Consider the following 22,006-nt stretch of genomic DNA (forward strand, 5'->3'; position numbering starts at 1 on the left):
CGTCGTCGTCACACACACACACACACACACACACACACACACACACACACACACACACACACACACACACACACACACACACACACACACACACACACACACACACACGCATACGCATACGCACACACGCATATGTACACGCATAGTGCTCACTTGCTCACCCTCGGCCCGCCCCCTTTGCAATGATATGCTGCCTCGTGGTGCAGGTCAACTACTTGGAGCAGCTCTCGGCTGCCGGTTGGTTGACAACAGAAGACAAATCCGCAATTGTGACCCCACTTCAGGTATTCTCTCTTCCTCTCTCTCTCTCTCTCTCACACACACACACAAACACACACACACTCTCTCTCTCTCTTTCTCTGTGCGCGTGTGTACTGGCATGTCATAGACACATCACCCTCCCAACGGTAGCTTGTCGCATCAGTGCTGCTCTGTCCCGATCTGCGCAAGACGCGCACCAGTCTGCGACACCATCAACACCACACACCACCCCCCACCCCCGCAGCACGACAACCATGACACACACACGCGCGCACTAACGCCTCTCTGTGTGCCGTTTGCTTTGGATCTTGCGTGACGACAGCGCGTGGTATCATTTCAGCAGGAGCTGGTGCGACAGCTTGACTCCAAAATACAGATCACCAGCTACGCAGAGGCCTGTCCTGTGTCTGTTGTCCTGCTGTCTTTTGCATTTGAGGTGCGCAAGACGGTTTCATCATAACTTGCCCTGTGCTCCTACTTGAGTGCCTTTACCAACCAATGCAGCAGTCACAGACTGCAACTCCACACCTTTCCACTTGCATTCGTTCTTGTCGAACTGCACGCATACTCACACAGTGCTGCCGTCTTCACGGGCCATGATCACAACTAGATTTTGGATGTGTACACGACATATACTTGCAAGCTTCCAGCTGCTGTACACCGCTGTCAAGGTGCGTATGTTGCAAGACGGTGTGCTTGTGTTTTTGTCTCTTTGTCTCTGTGTGTTTGTGTCTTTGTCTCTGTGTGTGTGTGTGTTTGTGTGTGTGTGTGTGTGTTTGTGTGTGTCTACGTGTATGTGACAAGCCTTCTGCCCAGTCATTCGTCTTGCGAACCAATGCTGGATTGCTGCGTTTCTCAACAATCACAACCTGCCCCTGCTTCGTTGCATTTGCGGCACTCCTGTGTGCTGCGCGGTTTCATGGCTACAGAGTTGTTTTCCACGAATCACCACTACCGTACATGGTTGAGCCAGTCAGCCCCGCTCGTGTCCTTGCCAGATATCCTGCGCCGTCCACTCAACCATGCGCAGTCATACATGTACGTGCGCGCACATGCTGTGGGCATATTTGCGGGTGAGAGTGCGTGCGCGTGTGTGTGTGTGTGTGTGTGTGTGTGTGTGTGTGTGTGTGTGTGTGTGTGTGGAGACAAGAGAACGCGTGAGAATGCGTGTGTACACGTGTGTGTGTGTGATTGTGGATATATGTGTGGTTGTGCATTGGTATTAAGACTTTTATATGTGTGAGTGACTGCCTATGCGTGAGTTGTGTGCGCCCGTACGTCTGCATCGTTTATTCGCGTGCACCTGCGACCAACGCAATTGCCTGCTTGATACTGGGTTGCAGAAGTGCGTTTGAAGCCATAGGACGGCGGGTGCCTGCCACACACCCCGCGGCAGCCCAGGTTTCGGTGCGTCGTTGGTCCACACGTGTGTGTGTGTGTGCGCGCGCGTGTGTGTGTGTCTCCAAAAGAAAAGGAAACAATCGAGCATGTGCTCACACACGCACGTATGCCCATGCACAATCAATCACACACTCATGCTCTCATATACACGCACACCCATGCACATTCCTCCGCCGTCATTGTTCCTCACGTGCCACCCTTGGGTGTCAGAAATGCGCATCGTTTCTGCGCCACCTCTCCGCTGTTGTCGACACCATCGACTACGTGAAGGCGGGGGAGCTCGGGATGAAGACTGCACACATCAACGCCTGGAGAGGACCGGTATGTGCACCAGGGAGAAACGTGGCTGTGCATGTGGCTGTGAATGTAGACGTGATACTGCGGATTTGCGCAATAAGGCAACATTGTACATTTGCACACCAGAACAATCCAATTGCATGGGTCTAGCAGCACCTGCTGTCATTGCGATGGTGGTTTTCCATCCGCAACACACACCACCTCAACTCACCCGCATGTGTCAATGGCCCATCGTGTATTGAATTATTGTTTCGCTTGCTTTGTTGCTGTTTTCGTGCACGTCAAAATCAGACCATGGATCAATGTGGACCATTGCTGCTTACCTGCAAAGTCAAGACGATGGTGCGGGTGTGTAGACGTTCCGCTTGTGAGCTCATGTTGTACTGCGATTGCCATTGGCGGTTTGCTGCCGCATTCCTGCTGCAGACCTGCTGTTTTGTTGTTGTTGTTGTTGTTGTTGTTGTTGTTGTTGTTGTTGTTGTTGTTGTTGTTGTTGTTGTTGTTGTTGTTGTTGTTGTTGTTGTTGTTGTTTCTTGCGTGCTGTGTGCAGTTTTGTTTGTGTTCCATTCCAATTTGATTCATTTGTTTTTGTGTTGTGTTGGCTGCGTGTAATCCGCTGTGCGTGCGGGGGCGAGTTGAGTGGCGCTGTTGCTCAACTGTGATATGCATGCTGGCAACTGCGTGTCTTGTACGATGGTAACTGACTTGCAGAGTGCGGCTCGGTCTGACTCGGCGCAACAACCAGCGACGCACTTGCTGCTGCTGTTTGCGCAACGTCTCATCCTCATTTCAGTATCCAGTGTAGCCCACGTACGTGCGAAGGTGTCATGACACGAGTGCGTTCCTTCCTTGCATGGTGGTGTTCCTGTGTTCGTGTTTTCTGTTTGGTCCCGCACCGGTCGTTTGATTTTGCCTTTGTTTTGCCTCTCTTCCCACCCCCCTTTTATTTTTGTTTGTTTGTTTGTTTGTTGTTTCTGTTTTTTGTTTTGTTTTCGGGTCTGTTTGCTCTGCTTTGGTTTTGTGCTGTGTTACAGTTTTGTATCCTCTCATGTCGAATCGTATGTGCACATGCGACGGGGGTGGCTGTAGGGCGACAATGTGTCCAGGCAGTACAGCCTGGAGCGAACCATCGCACTCCACTCGCAACAGGTGTGCTGTAGTGAGCTCAGCCTTCTTGACCATGGGACGTGTACATGGCTCCCCCCCCCCGAGCTGTGATCAGGCTTGACATTTCCATCCTCTCACACTGTTCCTGCAAATGCAATCGAGCATCCAGCTGTCATGTGCATCTGCACACGCACACGCACAGACTTCCTCACTCGCACACGCTTATCCACACCCTCTCTTATTCACCCACGCTCTATCTCACGCGTACACGCGCGCACGCACGCGCTCACGCCATTATGCCAGGGACCAGCCCTGCGTCGCGCCGAAGTTGAGACTGGGTTGCTTCTTCGAGGAGAGGCCGCTGCCGAGCAGCCCCTCCTGCTACTCTTCCCGTCCAGACAGGACGCAGAGCAGTGGCTCGACGCCGTCACCATGAACCACATGGACAGGTGAGCGTTGCACGACATGACGCTTCAACCAACAACTCGGCCCCCCCCCCTCCCGAGGAACATGACGGGTGCCTGCCTGCTGTGCGTGGCCAGCCAAAACAAGAACAAAACCAGAACAAAAGCGCAACATGGCATGCATTCTACCAGGCCTGGTTGGAAGGGAGCGGATTTGCTCGCCTTCACGTGCTCAACTTCACAGGCTTGTCAATCCTTGTTTGTGAATGTGTGCGTGTGTGTACGAATTTACTTGTTTGTAGGACCGAGACGGGTGCAGATGCACCAGCATGGCCAGCGTCGTTCGTTCCACTCGGGGTTCATGCAGAGGACATTGTTGCAGTTCACGAGGTCGGACACACGCACACACACACACACACACACTCTCTCTCCTCCCCCCCCCTCCCATTCACTCACTCACACACACACTCTCTCATTCTCTCTCTCTCTCTCTCACACACACACACACACTCTCTCTCTCTGAGGTTGTACCTGTGTGTCATACATGTGAACTTGGTTGCTGGGGTTCAATTGAGTTTGTTGAGTTCTTACAATTCACACAACTTGGCGTCCGTCCTCCCGCACTCGATACATCTCCTTCTGTTCTTCCTTCTATTCTCTTAAGGCCTCGGAGTTAGATGGTAGGCAGCATCAGCCGGACAGCACAGGTGCGCCAATGCACTCACTTGTTGTTGTTGTTTTTTTTTTTTGTATCTCATCTCGTTCCTTTTTCATACAACACCTTCGCAGTCACGTTAGCTGCGTGCTCGGGTTGTGTCATGCTTTACGACACTCTCGTGTCCCGCGCAGCGACGCTTGACTCGGCTCGTGTCGCTCTGCTCTTCTGCACGATTTCTCGTGAAATTGTTTCTTGCCGCTGTACTCACCCACATGCCCGTTGTGTTCCGCACTCGTTCAGAAACGGACGGCTTGCAGGAATTTGAAGTCGTCTCTTCGTATCTCGGATCAAGGCGTAAGTTCGGCTCCCTTGGGCATGTCGTGATGTTTCGAGTGTTTGACCTGCTCTGTATGACAAGCGAGCTTGCAAAGATTCCCGCCTCACTTCTCTGTTTTGCTGATTGATTCTTTGCATGCGCGCGTGCTGTCCTACCATGCTCGATCTTGTCGATCGAACCTCGTTCGTGTTCCTCGCATCGTGTTTATTTGTCACGCAGATACGACGCGGCCCCTTAATGCCAAGACGTCATGATCTCCACGTCGGCATCACTCGTCACTCAAATTGCAACCTGGTCCTGTCGTTCTGTCTGTCTTTGAGCGCCTGTCTATTCGTCTCACTCTCCCCCTCCCTCCCTTTCTCTGTCTCTGCCCCCCCCCCCCATGACACACACACGCGCGTGCACACACACGCACACACACGCACACGCACACACACCCCCCTCTCTTCGAGAAGTTGTGTCGTTCGAGAACGGGTACATCTCCATTAAGTAACCAATGTAAGTAAGCAGCGTCGCATAATGCGGTAGTAGCAATGACAGCAACGAATAAATAAGTCGACGCAAGCAAAGCGCCACGAGATGAGCATCGACATGACACAAACGCGCGCGCGGGGGTTGAGGAGGGTTGGATAAGCTTCCGTGCGTGACACGACTGAGTCACAACCAGACATGGTTCCCCTGGCCCTGGGGGGGGAGATGTCTGTTTGTTTGTTTGTTTGTTCGGAAGGCTGGAAGGGAGGAAGGGACGATGGTGCTAGAGTGCCGCTCCACATTCGTCTACTCTACTCGTGGTGATGGTGGTGGGGTGTGTGTGTGTGTGTGTGATCTGCGTCGTTAGGGGCAGAAGCTGCAGTGGTCTGGTAAGCAGGCGCGTTTGTTAACAACACTCGACGCGGACAGTGAACCTTGCAATTACCCCGACAACCCTCGTCCTCGTGGTGCAAGGGTACCGCTACCAGGACTGCTCTTAGCGAGCGTACACCGAGACCCCTTCTTTAAGTCTTTAGCCTTCTTCTACATACACCCTCTCCGCCGAGCTGACAACTCCAACACGTTTGCCTCACTCAGTCATACGACTTTTCACACTGTCCTCTTGAACGTTACACAGAGTGAGCTGGTACCTTTTTTGTTTTTTATTTTGAGTGCTGTGACTGTATGACGACAGCCTTGCGTGCGCTGTTGTTCTTGTAGCATCACGCGGGCACTCGCTTGTGCGTGTGCTCTGTCGACGTGTACGCGGAGGCGTGGTAACACTCGGCACAAATCCGGCATTTCCCACACAAAATTATCGCGCGGGAAGCACAAGCAACAAGGGGTGCGTGCAAGTGCAACAACCAACACAAGGGCCGGACAAGGCGGAGCGAAAAAGCGCGAAAAACGAAAGCCAACACACGCACACACATCATCATCAACGCACGACTCACAACCAACCAACCAATCGACAAGCAATCCCTCCTTCCCTCGCTCGCGTTCCGGCAAGGCACGAGGTGCGATGCTCTGCGGTGCGTGTCGTGCTGTTGTGGGGGGGGGGGGGTGGCGGCGGTCGACGTGTCGCCACATAAGCGTGGCGCTCAGTGGAAGCGGACAGCAACAGCTTGAGCTGCTGAACCGGCTCTCTCACCCAACCCACCGCTCTCACTCACTCACTCTCTTGCACGTGGCTTTCCCTCACACCACACCTGTGTGGCGTACATCTGTGCACCATCACTGCCATTATCATTGCCGTCAGTGGACTCGACAGGACGATTTCGACGTCTCTGATCGACAAGTTAAACACCAGCCGCTGGCCGCCCTCAAACCGTGAGCTGCTGCACCACCGCCCTGCACACCTCCCCGGGCTGTGTGTACCCAACGAACCACCCACAGTGAACCGGCCAAACACAACCGCACACAAACACAGACACACAGACACACAGATCGACAGGGAGGCAGACAGACAGACACACACACACTCACACACACACACACACACACACAAGCACACAGGTACACAGACAGACAGACGGACAGACAGACAGACACACACACACACACAGATCGACACACAAGCACTCAACACGCACACCCCCACCCCCACCGCACCCCTTCACAAACACAGGCCTGCTCTCACTGGCCGACAGCAATCGTTACAACTCGTTCCATGTTCGCTCGGGTCCGTCGACCCAGCCACTCCCGAGGACTGAGACACTGTTCCCCACCAACACACCAACGACGCCGCGCACACACACCACGTCGCATGGGGGCCATGCGCCCCCACCTGCACCCGGCACCCAGCCTCCAGTGTCGTCATGGTCCACCCACCCAACACCCTCCTCCTCAACAACAGCTCCACACCCACAAACAGCAGCATCCGCTGCGGTACAGCAGTCGCCTGCACCAGGGCCACCCGTGTTCTCATCCTTGTCTGCGGGCCCATCAGTGATGCCCGTCGGTTCCATGCGCTGCGTTGGTCCCGTGACAGCGACGCCGATACCGCCGTCTCGCCTCGCAGCCAGAGACAGCAGCCAAGCGCCACACCCAACACGTGCGCATGCCCCGGCGTCCACAGCCAACACACCCACTTGCACGGCCACCTCCACAGCCACCTCCACGACTACCAGCATGGCTCCACCCGCGACTACCACATCCACACCCTCCTCGCAGCAGAGAGCGGCAGCCCGTCCTTCGGCACCAACGACGCGCCGCACCCGCACCCCAGAACCAACCTCAGCCCCCGCCACATCATCGACAACACTCCCCCCAGGTCCCCGGAGCTCGTACACCTACTATGCGCCAGGCACGGTCGCATGCATTGGAAACCAGACGGTGACCCGATACCTCACCTCCGAGCACACCTCTGCTGATGGCACATCAAAAACAAAGGCCAACTACTACATTTTTCACAAGGATAAGCCTTCGTCTGCGGCTTCATCTGCCACTCCTGCGGCACAAACAGCAGACCACTCCGCCGTGGCAGAGCACGCACACGCCTCTTCAACCCCACAAACAGCGACAACCGAACCTGTAATCCCCCGCATCATCACGAGAAACCTGGGCCACACCAGCGCCCTTCCACCGGTGCCAGGGGTCACAGCAACGAGGCGCACGTCCAGGTCGTCGCCTCACCCCAACTTGGACCACACGCCCTACGTTGGTGTGGATACAGCGCTGCCAGCTACAATCGTGTACAACGCTTCCGCGGAGACCCCTGCGGAGCAGCACCAGCAGTGCCAGAATCCCAGCCCACAGCACAGTGCTCACACCACGACCAACGCCACTGCGCAGCCAGTCCGTCACAGATCCGCACCAACCCATTTCAAGTGGCATGGTGCTTCAAACACCGGTCCAGCCCCAGAATACGGCACCAGCCAGCCCTCAACAACAACGCGCGCAAGCAGGCCCCAGTACACAGTGCATGCCACGCTCACACGCCAGGGCGTGCGTGTCAACACTGAGCAGCCACAGCAGCAGCAGCAGCAACAACAACAACAACAACAACAACAACAACAACAACAACAACAACAACAACAACAACAACAACAACAACAACAACAACAACAACAACAACAACAACAACAACAACAACAACAACAACAACAACAACAACAACAACAACAGCAGCAGCAGCAGCAGCAGCAGCAGCAGCAGCACCCGCAGCCGCAGCCGCAGCCGCAGCAGCAGCAGCAGGGGCAGGGGTCCACGGCACAAGGTCAGCCCACTGCAGCCCAAGCAAATTTCCATGACAGCACACGCACGGCGGGAAAGGGAAGCACAGCAGCAGCATCAACAGCGACAACAGCGACAACAGCGACAACAGTGGCGTCACCGAAGCGGCATGGCAAGAAGCACAAGAAACACAAAGACAGCAAACACGACAAGAAGCACAAGAGGCGGAAGAAACACAAGAAGGACGGCGATAAGAAGAAAGACCAGGCCGAGGACAGCACCGAAGGCAGTGGCAGTGCGGCTGCAAGCGCAGCGACTCATGGTGGCAGTGATGGGCTGAAGAATGGTGACACAAGGGACGACACGGTGTCCACGGGCCCCGCAGAAGACAGCTCCAGGGTCAGCATACCGGGGGCAGTGACCAGGACACAAGGTCCGTCGAAGGCCCCGAGCCAGAAGGAAGCATCAGCGACCACAGCAGCCGATGGCGGTGGTCGGGTGATGGGCGACTCGAGCACATCCAGCAGCGATAGCAGTGATAGTGATAGTGACAGCTCCAGCTCCAGTGGTGATGAAGGGGAGCGAAGGAAGAAGAAGAAGCGACGGCAAGCCAAGCACAACAAGAAGGAGAAGAGGAGAAAGAAGTCCAGGAAGAAGAAGTCCAAGAAGAAGAAGTCAAAGAAGAAGAAGAGAAACAAAGAGCAGGAGCAGATCGCAGAGAAGAACAAAGCTCAGCGCAAGGAGCAGGAGAACACACCCCTGCCGCAACAGAGTGCACCAGGGCAAGCCACCTCAGCCCAGCCGACCTTCGCGCCCACGCAACAGCCACAACAGCACCCACAAGCAATGCCGCCAGCAATACAGCAGCAGCAGCAGCAGCAGGAACAACAACAACAACAACAACAACAACAACAACAACAACAACAACAACAACAACAACAACAACAACAACAACAACAACAACAACAACAACAACAACAACAACAACAACAACAACAACAACAACAACAACAACAACAACAACAATACCCCCAAGTCATCCCTCCTGGAGTAACACCACAGCAACACCCACACGCAATGCCGTCAGCAACACAACAGCACCACCATCAACAACAGTACCCTCAAGCCATGCTACCTGGGGTATCCCCACAGCAGCACGCACAAGCAATGCCTCCAACAATCCAGCAGCAGCACCCACATGCCTTGCCACCTGCGATACCCCAGCAACAACAGCAACAACAGCAGCAACAACAGCAGCACCAGCAGCTCTCGCCCTTTGTTCCTCACGGGTACCCGGCTCCAGCTCAAGGCATGCACTATGCTCCTCACCCCACGCATCTTCAGCCGCAGTATTTCCCATACTATGGTCACCCTTACGACCCCAACCACATGCCCACTGTTGCTGCACCAGCACCAGCACCAGGAACAGCACCAGCGCCAGCGCCACCACAACACGCACCACAAATGAGTCAGGCCTCGATGCAGCCGACGCCCCTCCCACCGCAACAGCAGCAGTATTACCAGCCGCAGCAGCTCCAAGCGCAAGCACATCACGACAGTGCTGGCAATGAGCATCCACCCCATTGGCCTCATTCGCAACAGCCGACCACCACCTCTGCAACAGCTCACGTCACCAGCAGCAGCAACAACACGTCTGGCCAACACACAAGCTACCACAGCAGTGTGGCGCATCACCGAAACATGTACAGCCCATTGCAGAGGACGGCTGCCAATCCTACCTTTGCTGTTCCGCCCTACTCGGATGGGAGGAAGAAACCGCGACCGACGTGGGACCCGGCAGCGCGGCCCCCTGTTCCCCTGCAAAGCACGCTGGCCGGGGCGGACGAAGGGGTGAAGGCCAAGGCGAAAGCCCCGCCGAAGCAAGCCGGTGAACAGAAGAAAAGGAGGAAGAAGAGGACCATGCCACCGAAGCCAAAGGAGCTGAGCAAGGAGGAGAAGGCGAGGATAAGGGAGAAGGAGAGGGAGAAGTTGAAGGCGCAGATGAAGCTGTATGAATACCACGAGCCTGTCGACGTCGGTCGAATGCCCACACCCATTTCCGGACCCCCCGTCATCGGACAGTCAACAGCAACAGTAGCAGCAGCAGCAACAACAACAACAGCAGCAGCAGCATCATCCCCATCCTCATCCTCACTGCCCCCGGCAGTGCACCCCGAGCTGGCCCACGTAGCCCCACCTGCAGCAGCCAGCCAGCCTCGACCTTTTTCACCGCCATCGGGCCCGGCACTGAGCCCACAGCCGATGTCCGAGCCCCAGTCTCCGCTGAGCAAGGGTGCCCCACAGCCAGCAGCATCAGCACCAGCCCCCACCGGGCATCAACCAGTCAAGAGCCGGCAAGCGGCAACGACACCAGCCGCAACAGCATCAGCCAAACCAAGAGCAGCAACATCGAAGTCGACGAAACGGTCCAAGCCATCTCGCACCCGCACTCGCAAGCGCAGGACTGCTGTGGTTGATGCCGACCCACAAGCGGTTCCCGCGAAGGAAAAAGGCGGTGAAACCACCAACAGGGGGAGCAGGAGAAGGAATAACGGCGCAGCTACCAAAGTGAAAGATGCAGAGACAACCACCGTAGCTGACTCACAGGCGAATGGCGACGTCAGCGCTCGAGAAACGACGGGGGATGGCCGTTCCCCAGCGATGCCACATGGAGACCGGGTTACGGTTGATGACATGGTCAACGGTGATGCGGCCGGCGAACCAGCAGCACCCGCGCCCCAATTGTCGAGTGCCAACTCTGCTCGCAAGGTAGCTGCCAGTGTCGATGACGCTGACCCTGATGATGATGATGATGATGGTGACTGCGATGACAATGGTGACAACGGCGCGGGTGATGACGACGATGGTGATGAGGGCTCGTCCTTGAGCGCCGAGCAGTCGACCAGCGAGAACAAAGGGCCCGAATATCTTCAACTACGACGCAAGGGCCAAAGCAAAGGCAAAACGACCAACACCAACAATCTGCAAGACGAGCCTCTCTGGGCACCCAATTGCATCGAATCGCAACACTTGCCTCAGCGTAAGACTCGCCTGCTGTGCCTGCATGCTGAAGGCCCCTCAAATGTGCTTGTGTGTCTGTGCTTGTGTGCCTGCGTGCGTGGGTCTGTGTGCACACACTTGTTGTTGTCTGGATTTGTTTGTGCGTATGTGCACGGCATTGTTGACTGGAGGGTGCACGAGACAGCACGATCTTGTGCAATGGTGTGCTTGCGTGCACGTGGGCAGCTCACGCATGTGCTCTGTTCTTGCGGCGTGTTGTTTTGTGTTACTGTCAGCCAACACTGAACCGCCATCCAAAGGCATCAGCGGGCAGCTCATGTGGATCGCCCCACCGCCAGACGTGCTGTCAGAAGAAGGTACATTTCCTGCGTTGGCTTCTTTATGGTTCGCCTTGAGACCTTCACGCACGATAACTGATAGTTGGTTGCTGACCCCGGCCATCAATGTCCCGCCCCTGCCCCACGCTGATCTTGTTTTCTGTCTTGTGTGATGCAGAGCTCTCGGCGTTTGTGGACGAAAACGCTGTGTCCTCTGCGGCTGAGATGATGGGGCATACACTTGAGCTTGTGCTTGGCGTCCTCATGGAGGCAAACTACAACCCGGAGCTTGCCCGACAGATGCTTGCTTACATCCCGCGCAACAGAATCAACTACCGACCACAAGGTGCGTGTGTGCGTGTGTGCGCGTGTGTGCGCGTGTGCGTGTGTGCGTGTGTGCGCGTGTGCGCGTGTGCGCGTGTGCGTGTGTGCGTGTGTGCGTGTGTGCGCGTGTGCGCGTGTGCGCGTGTGCGCGTGTGCGCGTGTGCGCGTGTGCGTGTGTGCGCGTGTGCGTGTGTGCGTGTGTGCGTGTGTCGAACCTATGCATTTGGCTCAAGGGGCGGTACGTTTCATGATTGGTTGTTATGTTCTCACGTCAAGTGTTTCATTACCCGTGTGGTGTCGGTCATTTGGAAGTGATGAACACCTGGACTACAAAGGAGGAGAGCGTGCTGGAGAAGTACGCCAAAAGGATCCAAGTGGAAGAAAATCCAGCAGCCTGGGGGTGGGCGGGTCGCTTTGGAAAGAAGGTGAGGCTTTCTTCATGACTTCGAGCGTTGCGTGTGAGTGAGTGAGTGAGTGAGTGAGTGAGTGAATGAGTGAGTGAGTGAGTGAGTGTGTGAGTGAGTGAGTGTGTGAGTGTGCACTGTCTATACTGGTGTGGGCTGTTCCCTGGACCTAGGCATTCCGTTGATTCTCCTCTGCGACTCATGAATACGCGCACTTCTTGTTCTTCGATGTTTCCTTTCTGACATCCAGATCAATCGTCGCCCTGAGCAGCTCTCCGAGCATCTTATGCGCGAGCGCTCGGTACGTCGATGTTTACACACACACACACACACACACACACACACACACACACACACACACACACACACACACACACACACACACACGCACACACGCACACACACACACACACACACACACACACACACACACACACACACACACACACACACACACACACACACACACACACACACACACACACACACACACGCACGTGCGCGCAACACAACCCGTTCACGTTTAGGGGGGGGGTCACTGCGATAAATGCGGTCGATTGTGACAAATACGGTTGATTGTGCTTGGTCGGCTACAGCTCAAGCGCGGCGAGCGATTCAGGAGACGCCAATTCATGATTCCCGTGGCATTCGATCCCCAAGGCCCATACGCAGGCAGAGGGTGGGTTGGATGACAGCCCTCAATGGTGTTTTGTCTGAGCTGCGTGCTGTTTTGAATGTTCACTTTGTGCGTTTGCCCTGGAGGCGATGAACTTGGTTGCGTTGTTGCATGCTCACGTTCCCATGCTGTGCGTCTTCCCATCTTTTTATGTGTGCGTGCTGTTTGTCCGGCAGGCGCCAAGCGCTTGCCGAATACGAAGCAAACAACCTTCGCGGATGGCGCAGGACAATGCGCGACGTGGATGCGACTGTACGTTTTTGTGTGTGTCTTTTCGTGCGTGCGTTCTTTGTTTCGCACACTGGACGATGCCGTGTCTCATCCTGGTTTGCGTCTCGTCTTTGTTGTGTGTCTTGTCTTTGTTTTGCCCCTGGTTCTGTTCTACCTCACCCTCGTGTCCACACACACACACACACACACACACACACACACACACACACACACACACACACACACACACACACACACACACACACACACACACACACACACACACACACACACACACACACACACACACACGTTGGCGCTGCGCATTTTTTATTTATTTTGCAGTGCGTTCCACTGCATTCTACGGACGAAGAGGTTGTTGACTCTGATCAGTTGCGGTCGCCGACTGCGTCATCGGCGCAGCCCGAAGACCAGCAGAGCGGTGGCGATGAGGTCGCCCAGGAACAGCGACCCGACGACGGGGCGGGAAGTTCTGTTGTCACGTCCGCGGATGTGTCATTAACGCAGCCGCCCGCAGGGGCAGCTGCGTCCAAGGCCGAGAAGGGAGCGGGTGCAAAGGGCAAAGGTCCAGCGGCCGTTGGCGCGGCAGTAGCGGCACCATCATCGTCGATAGCGGCAGGCGCGCGACGACCCCGAAAGGCGGCGCAGGCGACGACGCAGCCGAAGCGGGAGCCTGCAGGCGGTGTGGCAGAGGAGAAGGCGCCAAAGAGAAAGGGCCCACAGGAGAGGGAGCAGGAGCAGCAGCACGCAAAGGACAAGGACAGGGACGAGAAGGAGGGAGCCGAGGAGATCCAGAAGAAGAAGAAGAAGGAAAGGGTTGATTCTGATCGCCCAGCAGACCAAGCAACCCAGGCACAAGAGCGGTCAGTCCAACCGCGCCGCACAAACCGCCGCATCAAACCTCCAAAGAGTAAGCAAATTCTGTGGCTGGTATGCGTGTGCTTCGGGTGCAGCAGTGCGTGTGTGTTGGGGTGCTGGCGTGTCATCCGTGAGATGTGTGGCTTTCTTCGGAACAAAAGAACAGATACATGCACACCCAAACAGCATGAACGCTCACGTGTGCCTGTTATCTGCTGAATTGTGTGGATTCATGTGACTGTTTGCATTTGCTTGAAGAGCTTGGGAGCGAGTCGCCGGAGAAGGCGGCGGCGAGTTCAGCCCGTCGGCGGTCAAGTGGAGCCAAGCGCAAGGCCGAGCCCGCCACGACAGCAAGCAAGGCGCCGCGGTCAGCTGCTGCACGCAGGAGCACCGGCAACGAGGCGAGCAAGGCAACGGTGCATGGGGCGCGTGGACGTGGGCGTGGAACAGGGCGTGACGCGGAGCCATCTCGCCGTGGACGCGGCCGACCAAAGGGATCCAGCAACAAAAAGCCCGTGCAGACGTCGCCAATGACGCAACGCCAGAGGGAGAAGCAAGAGAAGGAGAAGCAAGAGAAGCAAGAGAAGGAGAGGCGGGATAAGGAGAGGCAGGAAAAGGAGAGGCAGGAGAAGGAAAAGCGAGAAAGAGAGAAGGCAAAGAGGAAGAAGGAAAAGGAGGAGAAGAAGAAGAAGGACAAGGACAAGGACAAGGAGAAGGAGGGGAAGAAAGAGAAGGGCAAGCGGTCGACGGGGTCGGGGTCTGCCGCTGCGGCTGTCGAGGAGCCGCCGCAGCCTTTCTTCAAAGTCGAGGCCGTCCTCAAGTCCAGAACCAGGAAGCGCCGGGTGCGTTGCTCTGTGCACCCGTGATTACATGCAAATGCTGGTTGGCGTGTGTGCGCATGCTTGTGTGTGTGTGTGTGTGTCTGTGTGTGCGCGCGCATGCTTGTGTGCGCATTCTTGTGTGTGTGTGTGTGTGTATGTATGTGTGTGTGTGTGTGTGTGTGTGTGTGTGTGTGTGTGTGTGTGTGTGTGTGTGTGTGTGTGTGTGTGTGTGTGCGGCGAATTTGGAACAGGCGTCTTTGCGAGTTTTTCACACCTTTCTTCCTCGTTTGGTTTGTGGCGCGGTTCATTTGAATTGTGCCCAGCGGGAGTACCTGGTCAAGTGGGCAGGTTACTCCCACGAACACAACAGCTGGGAACCCGAGCGCAACTTTACCCCGGGCGTCATCGATGCCTTTTGGGCCAAGTGTGTTTTGTTGCGTGTTTGGTTCTGCGTGTGCTTCGTTGTGTTTGGTTCGTGATGTGTGTGCGTGTGTGAGATGTGTTCACATGCTCACAAGCGCGAGTGTGTTTGTGTGCGTGTGTGTGTGTATGGAAAATTGGACTCACAATTGTTCCTTTTTGCTCGTCTGGATGTGCAACGCTATGCAGAGTGAAGCAGGAGCGTCTCGAGCGAGTGGTAAGAATGGGGGATCAACTGCTTGTGGTTGTTTTCGTTGATTGGCGTGTCGTATGCTTTGGTATCACGGACGCCTCCCCCCATTACCCTGATGATTGCGTTTGCGCGCGTGCTTCTGTGTGTCTATTATGTTTGTGACTGTTGAGCGTGTTTCTCACACGTGTGCGTGTGCATGTGTGCGTGCATGTGTGCGTGCATGTGTACGTCTCGCTCTTGTGACAACAGCAACTTCAAGAGAAGCGGAGGGCAGCGAGTGCTGGCGGCAATGAGGGCGCTGACGACGATGGGGCCGACAACAGCGACAAGGACCAAGCCAGTGAAGGCCAGCCAGCAACGAAGCGAGCCAAGCAGCAGCAAGAGAGGGCGTGAAACGCAGCCGTGGCGTGTCATTCTGCGTGGGTACCAGGGATGATGGGTGGAGCATGTTCTAAATTTAAGCGTTTTTTTTTTTCGTTTCGTTTCGCGCAAGCGCGGGTGAGTCGGTCTTGGCGACGACAGAACAGCGTTGTTGGCCTTGTTGTGCAGGAGATGCTTCCTATTTCTGAGCTGGTGTGTGTGTGGGTTTTTGAACAGTGTGGTTGTGATGTTGTTATTCCACCAACATCAGCAGCCCCTCCTAGGGTCGTACGTATTGTTGATTTGCCCTCTTTTCAACGTTCATTTACATTATATTTGAGCATAGGTGGACCCTCTATTGTGCTTGTTCCTTGCGTGGTGCTGTTGTTTCCTTCGTTCATCATGCGTGTGTGAAATGATGTGACATGACATAAATGTTTGTGGTTTGGGGACGCGGCTCTGTATCTTGCGTGTGTGTGTGTGTGAGTTGGGTGCTGGACATCGTTTCCCTTGTGTCTTCTTTGTTTTTGATTTCGGTTGTCGATTGCATATCAGTTTATTGGTGACAACAACATGTAACAGCAGGTACACTTACATGCAAACCCGCCTCGTGTGTCAACAACGTCAGAGTCACATTGGTTGGTTGGTTGGTTGGTTGGTTGGTTGGTGTAGCAGGTAATAAATTTGTGCTGTCGTCTTCAGAAGAACGCGGGAAACCTGAATTCAGTTTCGACACAGTCAGCAAAAGGAAGACAGGAGCAACAAGTGATCTGATCTGCGGTTGCTGCCCCTTCCCTTCCTCCTCCCTCACCCTCTCCCCCCGTCATGTTGTGGCGTCTGATCGAGTTCCTTCTGCTGGCAGAGGTGGCCACGGTCATCCTGCTGTGCATCCCGCTTCCAATGTGGCGCAAGCTGGTCCTCAAGTACGTGTGTTCGTGTGCGGCTGCACTTGCGCTTGCGCTCGTAGGCTCGTTGTTTTGTCATCAGCAAACTTGTTTGTTTGAAGGTTTGTTTGTGATGGCTTGCTGGTGTTCACATGCTCCCTGTCTGTGTGCTTTGCTGCAGGTGCCTGCCTCTGTTCCGCAATCCTAATTTGCGGAAGGTGAGTTGTTTGTTTCGTGCGTGCTTTTTGTTGATGACTGTGGGTGTTGCTGTTCACATCACTGAAGACGAGACAAGCCATGCTGTGTCATGAAGTGACGCCACGGATTACGTCGTTGTCCTCACGACTGTGGTTTGTGTGCATGTGTGTGTTGTGGTGTAAATGTGTGTGTGTGTGTATGCGTGTATGTGTGCGCGTGTTCATGTGTGCGCGTGCGTGTGCATGTGTGTGTGTGTGGTTGTTCTACCAGGCCATCATGGCGACCCAGTTTTTGTGCGGCGTGCTGTTCTTGGATGCCCTCATCGGCGTTTACCGACCAAAGCACCAATACTTTCCCGATCGCCGTCAAGCTGCCGTTCACGATGAGCACCACCATATGGTACCGGAATGTGCGCATGCTTGCGTGTGTGGTCATACGTATGTGTGTATGTGTCTTGTTGTGTGCGCGTACGTGTGTGCGTGTGCGTGTGTGTGTGTGTATGTGTTCATGTGTATACGAATTTGTATATATGTGTATGTAGGTGTGTGCATGCTTTCGTGTGTGTGTGGGTGTGTGTATTTGTGTGCAGGCCGTGGTGGTGACCTCGTGTACTTTGCTTGCTTGCTTGCTTGTTGTTGTTGCTTTCAGGTCCGCAAGTTTCGCGCTGAGCGCAACATCCACATCTCGGGCTTCTGCCTGCTCTTGCTCTTCCTCATCAACAGGCTGATGGCGTAAGCTTCTTCGCGACGTTGCTTTTAGTGCAATGAATGCTGGCGTGTGAGAGTCTTCCACTGTACATGTCCCGCAGCTACATGTGTTGGAACCTTTTTGCATGTTGCAAGAATGGTTCTTTGGCTGTCATGTCCACATGCGGCTGGTGTGTCCATATAGCATGCGTGTGAGCATGTGCATGTGTGGTGACTGTGTCTGCTGTTCTCATACCTGAATGGAATTGGTTTGGTTGCACAGGTTCATCCTTGAGCTTGAGGAGACGCACAAGAAGCTCAACATCAAGACTGTGCGTCTGCGCGCGTGGCTGTGTGTGTGTAGGGAGCAAGGGGTTTCGAGACAGTTGGGGTGTTGTGAGGCTCAGCGCGGGGAGTGTTCGGTGGCTTGAATTATGTTCGGGTGTTGAACTCATCCATGCTTGCAAGCACTGTGTTGTTTCGTGCCATGCAGGAGCAAGTGCAGCTCCTGAGCGACCAGCTTGAGGCACGTGCTGCAGCCACAGCTGAGGAGCGCGCCCACCGTGCACACGAGCGCCAGCCCACCTCAGGCGCACGCGACAGCGGCAGCAACGTCCGTCGCCGCGCTGTGGCTGCCACCACCGCCGAGGAGTGAGATAGAGAGAGAGTGTGTGTGTGTGTGTGTGCACCATCGTCGTCGTCGTCGTCGTCGTCGTCGTCGTCGTCGTCGTCGTGGTGGTGGTGCAACTGTGACTGACTTCATCGGTGAGCTGTGACGAAACAGGCGGCCTGCAGCGTGTCGTGGTGGCGATGTTGTGCTGTGTGACCGACCCCTTGCTAGTGTGTGTTGTGCTGTGATACGTGATGTCAACTGACGAGTCTTCACTTCGCGTGCACCCTTGCACCGCGTTTTGGAGGTCCCTTTTTCTCGTCGTTGCCGTGGTCGTTATTGTTGCTATTGTTGTTGTTTCGACAGTGTGGCCCAATGTGCGCGTTCATCCACAAAACAAACTGTTACCCTTTTACAACTCCCCCCACAGAGACACTCTGTGTAAAGCAAAGCGCACAGCCAAACGAGCTCACACTGATGAACATACACTCTGGCACACGCATACAAACACACTGATGAACATATACTCTGGCACACACACACACACACTCATGAACACTCATGAACATACACGCTTACAAACGCTCTCTCACACACACACGCACGCACACAGAGCGCGTTTCAGCGCCAAAATGGCGATCATCATCGGTGTGAGATGAGTGCCCGCCCATCCACGACATAAGCTTGGATGTCGATGGACTCAAAGTCCGGCAGCGCTGACGTGGATCGATCAATGGCGCCCGCAATCGCCTGGCAGTGCACGTCAGGAAAGGAGACAAATTGTACAAGCACAATCGTGTTACCGTGTGTATGTGTGTGTGTATGTGTGTGTGTGTGTGAGGAGGCAAGACGGTGCAGCCGAGGTGTCAAGTTTAGATGGTGAAAACTTGCACACGCACACACACACACACACACACATATGCACGCCTGTGTGAATGCCATGCATCACTTACGCGGCATGCGTCTGCATCTGCGGTGGTACCGGCAAGGCCCGGGTTGCCCCAAAGCGATAAGCGTGTCAGACGTGAATGTGCACGAATCCCATCAGCGACCGCGTGCACGCCTTCCGCGCACAACCGATTGTAGGCCAGGCCAAGCCTGTGTATCGTGTGTGTGTGTGTGTGTGTGTGTGTGTGTGTGTGTGTGTGTGTGTTAGAAGTAGGTGTGTGTGTCCAAATTTTACCCGCCTGCTGAGTCCATCGGGAGGACGTAGACTGGACAGATGTGAAGTCCCTCTGCAAACGCGGTCGCCACATAGTACGCGTCTGTAGTATCCGTCTGGAGTCCATAAAGGGCTCTGGTGTAGTCGTGTGTGTGTGTGTGTGTGTGTGTGTGTGTGTGTGTGTGTGTGTGTTTGAATAAGGGTGTGTGTTGAATGTATGCGTGGGTGTGTGCATGTGAGGAGGTGAAGGTACGGGAAATGTGGCGGTTACGTGGGGTGATGGTCGCACTGAACGCCATCACGGACAAAGTACGTAAGCACACATGCACGCGGAAGTGTGTGTGTGTGTGTGTGTGTGCGTGCGACGCATTGGACAAGGCACGACACACATGCACATACATACACACGCACACACATATACGTGCGCCACACAGGGCACAAAGTAGAAGAAGCATTTGGTCGTGCGACGTACGCGTCAATGTTGGTGCCGACAACGGCCTTCATCAAGATGGATGCGCCCTCATCCTCCAAACTGTTGTTGTTAAGTTGCAGCGATCGCAGCGATGTGTTGGTCTGCAGCACGCGGCCCAACTCTGCTGCACCGTCGCGCGTGATTTTGTTGCTGACAGCACACAAATAACACATGCACAGAAACAGAGGGCAAGAGGAGAGAGAGAGAGAGAGAGAGAGAGAGAGAGAGAGAGAGAGAGAGAGAGAGAGAGAGAGAGAGAGAGAGAGTGTGTGTGTGTGTGTGTGTGTGTGTGTGTGTGTGTGTGCGTGCGTGTGTGTGTGTGTGCGTGCGTGTGTGTGTGCGTATGTGCGTTTGCGTGCGTGCGTATGTGCGTTTGCGTGCGTGCGTATGTGCGTGTATGCGTGCATTTCATGAGAATGCGCTGTTGATGTGTGCGTGCGTATGTGCATACGTGGGTGTGTGATGCTGAGGAAATATGCACACACGTGAAAAAGCGGCTTTGATCGGGCCATGTATTCAGCACAGCCCCTTACCACGACAGGTCCAGCGTTGCGAGTGTGGCGTTGTCTTTCAACGCTTGGCACAGGCGGCCAACACCAAAGTCGGTCATTCCGTGCTGCACGTGTACATGTGTTCAAATGAGGTGTAAGTGCGCACGTGAGTGTGAAGCAGTGGCAAAGCAGGCCTGGGTACGTGATTGCAGGTACTAGCTCAGTCTGGCACTGTGGGATCAGTTCCTCAACGTACACATATAAGAATGGAGACATGTAGACTTGGTACATACGCGCACACACATGTACCGACGCGTGCACACACACGCGTGCACACACACGCGTGCCACACAAACACGCACATGCATGCACACACACGCGTGCACACACACGCGTGCACACGCACATGCATGCGCACACACACCACAATGGATGTACCTTTTGCATGGACAAGGAAGTGAGGGTCGTGTTCTGTTTGAGCATCTCAGCAATGTGCACTGTGCCTTCCTCCTGGTGGCACGCAAGGGGTGTAGTGGCTGAGTTACTTTGTTGGTTTTGTCGCACGCTGTTTGCGCCAAGTGCAGTTGACAAGGTACAGTTGCCGGCCACAAATGTATCTTGCACGGGCAAATGCACAGGCATAGTCAAGGGTAGGTAGAGACAAACAATCCACAGACGTACTTGCTGTGTGAATGACACGAGGCGATCCAGATTGAGAGACTTGAGAGCAGTGTTTCCGGCAAGTGCAGCAGCGTACGCAATGACGGCTGAACAGTCCGCGTCAGTCTCGCCAACGTCAAGCGACTCCAACGTCTGGTTCACTTGCAGCACAGACGCGAGCGACAGGTTGCCTGCACGCCCAATCTTGTTGCCTCGAAGGCTCAGGATCTTGAGGGCGGAGTTGACCTGCGCAGCCGGCATGGCGGTTTATGGTCCAGCAAGCGGATGAGAAGCATAAGCTGTTTTGCTTTTCCCGGTGGCAGTGTTCATGTGCATGCTCCTCATGTACACTCGATGCACTGACCTGGAGCATCTTGGAGATGGTGTCTGCGCCTCTCTCGGTGATATCATTGCAGTCGAGCGAAAGTGAAATAATGGAGTGATTTGTCTGTCAGGTTGTGGTGGTGTGTTTGTTTGCATATGTACGTGTGTGTGCGAGTGTGCATGTGAGCGTGTGTGTGCGAGTGTGGGTGTGTGGGTGAGGGGAGAGAGGGAGAGAGGGAGAGACAGACAGGCAGGTAGTGGAGCGAGAATGTGTGTGTGTTTTGTGTTTGGGTGACAGCTTGTTTGTGTCACAGCGTGAAGCAGGCAGTGGCAAACACTGAGCAAAGGCGACAAGAACTGTTACAAGGGCGCGTCATATCACACTTGCCTCAAGGAGTCTGCTGATGGTGGCGGCGCCAGCATCTGTGATGCGGTTGTAGCTGAGATCGAGGTAGAACACGGACGAGTTGGATTTGAGCGCCTCACAGATGGGGCCGAGGGCTGCATCCGTGATGCAGATGTTGCCCAGTTCTGGCCGCAGCGACCCTTTCCCCCTCAAGCTCAGTCGATGATCCACAACGCTCCCCATGGCTGCAGCAACAGCGCCATCCTCTGCACTCCCCTGTGCTTTGCAGCAGCTCGCATACACTTCAGCCAAGCTCATCCTCGTCGTTTTGCTGGGTGCAGAAGATGTTGTGAGAGACGTAGTGGTGGTGGGAGTCCTTCCGTGTGGCTGGCTGCTCTTCGTCGTCAACAGCGAATGTTTTCGGAAGATGTTGGTTAT

General features: G+C 54.9%; 4 protein-coding genes across 4 annotated transcripts; 3 read left to right on the forward strand and 1 right to left on the reverse strand.

Annotated features, from left to right (window-relative positions):
• Nucleotides 1-182: 182 nt before the first annotated feature.
• PTSG_05517 (uncharacterized protein) lies at nt 183-5,028 on the forward strand (the record flags this gene model as incomplete). Its single annotated transcript, XM_004993329.1, has 14 exons — nt 183-284; nt 584-697; nt 872-932; nt 1,191-1,299; nt 1,605-1,668; nt 1,873-1,983; nt 2,251-2,301; nt 2,671-2,769; nt 3,049-3,108; nt 3,370-3,515; nt 3,773-3,860; nt 4,135-4,177; nt 4,429-4,482; nt 4,685-5,028. 14 exons carry the CDS (start codon nt 183-185, stop codon nt 4,717-4,719), a joined length of 1,137 nt encoding a protein of 378 aa, XP_004993386.1. The 3' UTR covers nt 4,720-5,028.
• Nucleotides 5,029-6,753: 1,725 nt separating this feature from the next.
• On the forward strand, nt 6,754-15,768 carry PTSG_12333 (uncharacterized protein; the record flags this gene model as incomplete). The annotated part of the gene is made up of 15 exons (XM_004993330.1): nt 6,754-7,221; nt 7,268-7,855; nt 8,063-8,882; nt 9,522-11,150; nt 11,407-11,487; nt 11,627-11,794; nt 12,085-12,197; nt 12,427-12,477; nt 12,773-12,855; nt 13,029-13,104; nt 13,408-13,993; nt 14,200-14,783; nt 15,086-15,186; nt 15,372-15,399; nt 15,625-15,768. 15 exons carry the CDS (start codon nt 6,754-6,756, stop codon nt 15,766-15,768), a joined length of 5,520 nt encoding a protein of 1,839 aa, XP_004993387.1.
• Nucleotides 15,769-16,431: 663 nt separating this feature from the next.
• On the forward strand, nt 16,432-18,227 carry PTSG_05518 (uncharacterized protein). The gene is made up of 6 exons (XM_004993331.1): nt 16,432-16,658; nt 16,801-16,837; nt 17,088-17,216; nt 17,466-17,548; nt 17,787-17,835; nt 17,997-18,227. The coding sequence occupies exons 1-6, from the start codon at nt 16,561-16,563 to the stop codon at nt 18,156-18,158; spliced, it is 558 nt and encodes a 185-aa protein (XP_004993388.1). The 5' UTR covers nt 16,432-16,560; the 3' UTR covers nt 18,159-18,227.
• A 211-nt stretch (nt 18,228-18,438) lies between these two features.
• Nucleotides 18,439-22,002, reverse strand: PTSG_05519 (uncharacterized protein). The gene is made up of 8 exons (XM_004993332.1): nt 21,611-22,002; nt 21,263-21,346; nt 20,920-21,144; nt 20,677-20,748; nt 20,281-20,363; nt 19,748-19,897; nt 19,067-19,211; nt 18,439-18,863 (listed from the first exon to the last, which is right to left on the reverse strand). Exons 1-8 carry the CDS (start codon nt 21,884-21,886, stop codon nt 18,756-18,758), a joined length of 1,143 nt encoding a protein of 380 aa, XP_004993389.1. The 5' UTR covers nt 21,887-22,002; the 3' UTR covers nt 18,439-18,755.
• Between the last annotated feature and the right edge of the window lie 4 nt (nt 22,003-22,006).

Source organism: Salpingoeca rosetta (assembly GCF_000188695.1).
Source record: "Salpingoeca rosetta unplaced genomic scaffold supercont1.13, whole genome shotgun sequence".
Taxonomy (NCBI): domain Eukaryota; class Choanoflagellata; order Craspedida; family Salpingoecidae; genus Salpingoeca; species Salpingoeca rosetta.